Source organism: Mastomys coucha, unplaced genomic scaffold, assembly GCF_008632895.1.
Source record: "Mastomys coucha isolate ucsf_1 unplaced genomic scaffold, UCSF_Mcou_1 pScaffold5, whole genome shotgun sequence".
In the NCBI taxonomy this organism is placed as follows: Eukaryota; Metazoa; Chordata; class Mammalia; order Rodentia; family Muridae; genus Mastomys; species Mastomys coucha.
The window spans coordinates 80,950,705-80,958,186 of record NW_022196911.1 but is presented as its reverse complement, the minus strand read 5'-3'; the positions used below and the strand labels follow the sequence as shown (position 1 = coordinate 80,958,186).

The window sequence follows — 7,482 nt, the reverse complement described above, 5'->3', positions numbered from 1 at the left end:
ACAGATGGCCATGAGCCATCATGTGTGTGGCTGCTGTTGAACTCAGGACCTCTGCCCGCTCGCTTCAGCCCCACTCGCTCGGGCTTAATTTACTGCAGCTGTCTTCAGATGCACCAGAAGAGTGTGCCTGATCTCATTACAGTTGGTTGTGAGCCACCATGTGGTTGCTGGGATCTGAACTCAGGACCTTCAGAAGAGCAGTCAGTGCTCTTACCAGTTGAGCCATCTTGCCAACCCCGGCAACTCATTTTTAAAATGATGTTTGCAAGTGGAATTCCTTGTTGGGAATTAAATGCCTTAGTAGCTGCCAATTTTTGATCACTGACCCAAATCTGCTAAGACTATTGCTATTTCTTCTTCAGGATTCTGTTTCTAGACTCTCTCACTCCCTACACTTGGCTCATGGCCATCTGGAAATCTCCTCAATACCCAAGTGTCATCAGTGCATTCCATTGTACCTCTCCTCCCTTGCCACCACCTGCCCCACGCTACAGATAAGAGGGAGTCTAGATGATTCAGAGGCTGCTAGACTTGTCGCTGACTGGCCCAGTTCAATCAGTTATTCTATCCTGTGCTTGCCTATGGCTAACATTGATAAAATCCTTTGTATTTTTCCCCATTGGAGTCTGATAATCCTTTACACAGGTGACCACAACTATTTACTTTGCAAAGGTACTTGCTACCTGCCACTTAATAAGTGGCTCCAAACATTTTTTTTCTTTTGAGACAGGGACTTATTGTATAACTTTGGCTGGCTTAAAACTCCATGTGTAGACCAGGCTGGACTTAAATACATAGAGACCCAACTGCCTCTGCTGAGATTAAAGGAGTGATCATCAAGCTTCAATGTTTTTAAGCAAATAAAAGATGAATGAAGTTCAGACAAGTAAAGTATAATTGTCTTAAGGATTATTATTTCCCTACCCATTTATTTGTAATTAAAAATTGAGTATCCTTTTGATAAAGTAAACTTTCTTTACCCTCTTCAACCCCCTCATCCTCCAGAGTATACATGCAAGTGCTCAGGGAGCCAGGGAGAGCTGGCCTCTGTCCCTGTGGGTCTTTTTATGAGTAGCTCTTGGGAGATTCTGGTCTTTCCTTAATCCTCTTTTTCTTCAGCTTTGGTTTTTGAGGAAGTTTCCTTAAAGAATCTGAAAGAAGAGAAGGCAGAGAGGGTCCCAATGATACCACAGCTTGGTAACATCTGCAGGGAAGAAAGGAGAGAGTGATAAGGAAAGTTTGTCTCACTGCCAACTATGTCCCTTACTCTTTCTTTCACTGAGACCTGTGAAGTGGCGCTGTGAGGAAGACCCAAGCAGCCATGCCTTCAGAAGAGGCCCTGAGTCCATCTAGGTCACCATGCTGGTCTTTATCTTCCCCAACAGTAGCCAAGAAATGACAGCTAACTGTGACACAGAGGCCAGTTCTAAAAGTGTGGATGGATGCATGCCTGGTTTCTCTGGGCTGTGGTGTACAGCAGGAACCCTCACAGGTCCCTACCTTACCTAGCTCCATCTCCTAACTCCACAGCCCTTGTGCAGAGAATCAGATATGTTGGTCACCACAGAAGCCAAAGTAGCTGGGAAGGTTGTCTCCATGTCATCTAGATGACTTGAAGGATGGGTCCCTTTGATTTCCCCATCCCACTGCATCAGAGAGGACACCCTGCCACTACTGCCCAGACACCTCCTGAGTGTGCATATTCTCAAAACTTAGAAACTGTCTCCACCCTGCTTCTAGTCATATGAGAAAGGGCCTTTACAAAATGCTAAAAAAAAAAAAAAAAAAAAAAAAAAAAGAAAAGAAAGAAAAGAAAAAAAAGAAAGATTCAAATCACTGAAGGAACACACCCAATGCAACAGTGCTGGGCTCTGGGTACTGGGTAAGTTTTCTTTGTTTCCCCAAACACTTATCTACATAGTTTAAAGATTCCATAATGAATATATCTGATGAGGAGCCAAAAATTGAAAAGACACCGAAGAAAGGGAAGAAAAGGACAGAAGGAAGAGACAGTAGAGTGGAAGGAAGAGAGCTGTCAGGCTCAGAGGGAAGGCCGAAGCCTGTTCCAGAGAAACCCTCAGACTCTTCCCTAGTTCCTTATTCAGGTAGTGGGCGTCACCTCCTCTGGAGCAGTGTGAGGACCCTGGCTCCTCCAGCATGACAGCTTCTTGGCCAGGGGCATGCATCCTGGACAACCTCTCCTTCATACCGCTGATATTTCCATGCAACCCCCAGGCACTGCAGAGCCTAGGAAGACTATCCTCCTGGTTGGCAAGCAATGATCTCTCCGGTGCATCCCAGGGGCAGAGTGCAACCTGAAATTGGGTTCATTGTTGAGGAGACACTGGAGAAGAAGCGGGCTTAGCTCTACAGTAGCAGCCTCACCCGACTGCACCCCATCTGCTCAGAAACTATGGGATCTTCCTTTGACTCGCCAAAAGAAATGAGGTGAGAGTCACAGGGAACCTGGTGATGTGGGATGGGCTAGGCTGCCACCCATGTCTTTTAGGGAAGTCTCTCCATGCTAAGTAGTCTCAGCACAGTCCTCCTGTGCCAGCCATGGAGTGTTGTGTCCACTGCACCCAGTTACATCATTTCCTTTGCTTCCTGCAGTGCTGAGGGTAGACACCAGGGCTTCATGCATGCTAAGCAAGTGTTCCGCTGCCCTCATAGCCAGGGCACCTTTTATTTTATGACTATAGCTTCCATTTTGTTTGAGAGTGATGGTGTCTTGTTTGCTTGTTGTAATGAGACAGTTGTGTTTGCTTTGTTTTTAAAATAGTAACTTAAAAAATTTAAACTGAGAACCTGAAGACATATTTTGAAGTTTTACTGGCCAGTGAAGCCAAGAAATGCAGGAGTCACTATAATGGCAACTTGTGTGTGTGTGTGTGTGTGTGTGTGTGTGTGTGTGTGTGTTGTTTGAGTTGAGACAGGCTTTGGCTGTCCTGGAACTCACTCTGTACACTAGGCTAGCCCTGAACTCAGAAATCCACCTGTCCCCGCCTCCCAAGTGCTGGGATTAAAAGCATGCACCACCACCACCCAGCCAAATAGCAACTACTTATAGTTAGAAAAGGAACTACTAGAGCCAGACAAAGAGTTAAATCATCACTCAAGGAATGAGAATCAACCTGGGCAACATAGCAGGCCCTTTTCTTAAAGAAAAGATGGGGCTATGTAGGCAAATCTGTAGTGGCACTTGCCTACTTGTGTGAGGCCCTGAATTCAGTCTCAGCACTGCAAAAATAAAAATAAATAAGAGGAAAGAAAAGAAAAAGGATTAACAAAACAATCCATGTATTCATGTTCAAGAGCAGCAGAGATGCAGTGATGGGAGGGGCTGGCAGAGCAGGTTACAGTGGGCAGTCATACAGGCAGCCTGAGGTTAGGGTAGGCAGTCACACAGGCAGCCATACAGGCAGCCTGAGGTTACAGTCGTACAGGCAGCCTAAGGTTAGGGTAGGCAGTCATACAGGTAGCCTGAGGTTAGGGTAGGCAACCATACAGGCAGCCTGAGGTTAGGGTAGGCAACCATACAGGCAGCCTGAGGTTACAGCCTGAGGTTACAGTGGGCAGTCTTCCCGCTGTGTGCTCTGGCAGTTATCTCACCTCCCTGTGCTTGGATGTTTCCTTTACAAATTGTAGGTAATAATTCTAATTACTACTTAGAGTTACTTGTGTAGGTCACAGGAAGGAACAGAAAGTACTTGACACAAAGGCAACTTTCACTGCTGTTACTTAGGGTATTTGAGTGTTTGTGTGAGTGTGTGTGTGTTGTGTGTGTTTTCCAGACAGGGTTTCTCTGTGTAGCCCTTGCTTGTCACAACTAAGCAAGTAAGACTTACCTACATACCCCCATCTTTTCTTTAAGTGAAGGGGCAGGGGTCCTGTTGTGTTGCCCTGGTCTCTAGACCATGCTGGCCTAGAACTCAGAGATCAGCCTACCTCTGCCTCTGAAGTGCTGGGATTGAAGGCACTTGCCTCCATGCCTAGCAGGCTTCTTATTTTGAATCAGAGACTCAAATCAAAATCTGTACTGAAGCTTTGGAAGGCCTGAAAGTGAGGTCTGTTTAACATGCAAAAGACTGAGCAATGGATTCTAAGGAAATTGTAGAGAGTTCATTGGCAGATCTCTCCCAAGGTATGTACTGTACATCTGCAGCAATGAGAGGCTCTGGGAAGGCAAAACTGTGTGTCACTGAGTACAGCAGTTTGCCAAGAGCTCTCAGGAAGGAAGGAGAGGGTGAGCAAGTAGATCACACAACATCGGGGAAGGATGCCTACTCTGGAAGACATTGTAATGGTAGGGACAGCCACCAAACATTTATTAAACCCTATAATATGAGCTGGATGTGGTGGTGCATATAATCCTATCACTTCGGAGACTGAGACAGGGAAATTATAAATTTGAGGCCAATTAGGACTCAACAGCAAGATCCTATTTAAAAGAAAAAACAGAAGCAGGGCAGTGGTGGCACTCACCTTTAATTCCAGCACTTGGGAGGCAGAGGCAGGTGGATTTCTGAGTTCAAAGCCAGCCCGGTCTACAGAGAGAGTTCCAGGACAGCTTGGACTATACTGATAAACCCTGTCTTGAAAACAAACAACAACAAAAAAACAACGAACAAACAAACAAACAAAAAACAGGGGAGGAACTCACCAAGGTCTCACCTCCCCTGAGGAGCTATAGACTGTCAGTGTTTGCCAGAAAGGGAGGGACAAGTTTTCCATCGGTGTATCTCTGATAAGTTACCCACGCTCTGCAAATAACTCCTTATCATGTAGCTATAAGCAACCCTAATTCCATTTATCAAACACACACACATACACATGCACATGCATGTACACACACACACACACACACACAGAGCACAGAAGGAGTTGGGAAAAGATAAGTTGGAGAGTGCTGGTCAGAGAACAGTGTGGAGAAAGATGTGATCAGAACAACTAAACTCAATGTATAATTAAGATGTTAATTTTGTTAATTTAAAAGTTTTAGAAATTAAATAGAGACTATAGAATATGTACAACATAAAACCTAAATCCTAATGAAAACTATTGGCCTTCCCTAGTAAGAATCTATTGATGTCTTACAAGTCTTAACAAATGTGCCTAAAGAAAGCCTTTATGGATAGGGCAGAGCTTTGCATTGATTGTCCTTTAAAGTGGTTATAAGTCTATTATTACTATTGTTGTTGTTGCTTTTTGGGAAAGGGTCTATGTACTCTTGCCTAGCCTGGGCCTTGTTATGTAGTCAAGGGTGTCCTCAAACTCGTAGATCAAAAATACTCTGCTGGCTTCTGCTTCTCAGTGCTAGGATTAAAGATGTGACCAGCATACCTGGCTAAAAGTCTACTATATTTTTGGCTGATCATAGTAGCACACTTCCTGAATCCTAGCACTCATCAGTCTAAGGCAGCAGACTGCAGATCTGACACCAGCCCAGCCTACACATTACAGAGTAGGTTCAAGTGAGACCTTCTTTTAAAACAAATAATCAAAACCTATTAATTTTTTAAAAGTGTATCAATATGGTTCAAATTCTACATCACAAGTAAGAAACTACTATTTGTTGTATTTTTGGTATGACAGCAAAGAAAAATATCTCTTCTTTTGTAGATAAGAGACTGACTATGGAAGCCGACCTGATAATGCAGCTGCTTCCCCGAGCCAGATGCTAGAAAAAGCTGCAAAATATAACATTACTACTTTTTGATTTTTTTCTGAAAAGCAGTTACTTTTTCATAAATATTTTTTCATAGAAAATCTGTGTATAAAATAGATATTTTAATTTTCAAAGAGTTTAGTAAATACACGCTTAAATTTTCCTTATTTATAATCTCTAGTAAATATTAATAGCTATAATGTGATATATTCACATCTTTTGGAGTTCTTTCTGATTTTAAAAGTAAACATGTCCACATGTCCAAGAGCAGGGTATCTGAGAGCCACTGTATGAGGACAGAGCTAAGGTCCTACCCTCATGATCTAAGAGCACACTAATCAAACTCCTACTGGGCCTCAGAAGAGTTTTCTGGAAAGCCTCACCAGGAACTTGGCCGTCTGATTCGTTTTGGTGTACTTATAGAGCCGACGAAGCTGCTTTGCTTCCAGTTCTGAGAAGAGGGAGACAAACCGCCAGAGCATTCTGCAGAGAGAAACCCAAGATCAGTCTGAGAGAGGCTGACTAGAACCTTTTCTCCCTGTACACCGTCCTGTGACTAGGATCTACCTGGCAGAAACAGGCTACAAGGTGCTTCCTCAGTTTGAGGTTGAGGGGATAGGGATGGAGAGCAGAACAGAAATGCCACGTGCTGGTATCAAACACCAACACACAGCTGCTATTCACCTAGAGGCAAAAGGGCTCTTAGGAGAAACTTAAAACCTCTGTGTGTGTGTGTGTGTGTGTGTGTGTGTGTGTGTGTGTGTGTGCGTGTGTGTGTGTCTGTGTGTGTGTCTCTGTGTGTGTCTGTCTATGTGTATGTTTGCCACAATGCACGTGTGGAGGTCAGAGGACAACCAATAGGAATGAATTTTTCCTTCTACCATGTGAGTCTAAGGGATAGAACGCAGATCATCTGGCTTAGTAATAAGTGCCTTACCCACTGAGGCACCTGGAGGCTCTTGGGAACAGCTTTTGTCTACTGTGGGTACAGCTAAGGTACAATCAGTGCTATCCTGATGGCTAGAGGGGCCTATTCTTTAAACATCAGCTATCTCCCAGGATCTTAACCCTCTCCATGCCTGGAGAATCTTGACAATAGCATAATCTTGAATGAAGGTGGGATAAGGCAAGGAAGCTGCCTACTTTTTCCAGTGCTTGATTTCCCAGGCTCGGCAGTAATGCTGCAGGAAGGTGTTAATATGGTCCCCTAGGGCTTCAAGGCTCTGCTTCGTGTACTTTATCCTTTTCTTCTGGGGAAGGTCCTTGGGCAGGTTCAACTTTCGAAGGAACTTCTTCAGAGGCCTCAGGTATTCTTTACACTGAGGAAGTCACAGGCAAGGTGAGGGACTGAGGGGTGTGGAGAAGAGGTGGGTGGACAGACCCAAGTGCTTGACAAATTGACCTGACTATAGTTCTTAATGGACCACAAAGGGCTGTGTGGAGTGGATCTCCCACCCCATTTCCATCCTGACTGTGACAGATCAGGTGGTGGGATATATGGGTCAGAAGCTTTCTGATTCCTCCCAGGCTAGGGGGACAAGGTTTCAGGCTGGCTCCTTACAATTTTGAAGGTATCCTGGCTCAGGCCCTTGGCATGACGGACCAGAGCATCTCCGGCAGGTACAGTGCTGGAGCTCCTCTCTAAGCAGGGAACACTCCCCACCTGGAAGGAGGTGGCACAGTCAGAGAGGGGCTTGGGCCTGAGGACCAGTGCTGGGCAGATATTGGCAAATACAACCAAGGCCTTCTTTATTTTCCCTCTGATCTCTCTCTCTCTCTCTCTCTCTCTCTCTCTCTCTCTTTCTCTCTCTCTC

The 7,482-nt window shown here is 44.8% G+C and overlaps 1 protein-coding gene across 6 annotated transcripts in view; it reads right to left on the bottom strand.

Moving 5' to 3' along the window:
- Window positions 1–896: 896 nt before the first annotated feature.
- The window catches only part of CUNH17orf64 (chromosome unknown C17orf64 homolog), a 9,114-nt gene continuing 2,528 nt past the window's right edge, over window positions 897–7,482 (bottom strand). For 5 of the 6 annotated variants that reach the window (XM_031354303.1, XM_031354300.1, XM_031354304.1 and 2 more), the window contains 5 exons: window positions 7,230–7,331; window positions 6,812–6,987; window positions 6,052–6,151; window positions 2,120–2,315; window positions 897–1,151 (listed from right to left, as the gene is read on the bottom strand). In XM_031354303.1, coding sequence (XP_031210163.1) covers window positions 1,066–1,151; window positions 2,120–2,315; window positions 6,052–6,151; window positions 6,812–6,987; window positions 7,230–7,331 — 660 coding nt within the window. In that variant the 3' untranslated portion in view covers window positions 897–1,065. Of the gene's footprint in view, window positions 1,205–2,119; window positions 2,316–6,051; window positions 6,152–6,811; window positions 6,988–7,229; window positions 7,332–7,482 lie in introns of all 6 variants that reach the window. The other variant, XM_031354301.1, reaches the window with a different exon arrangement.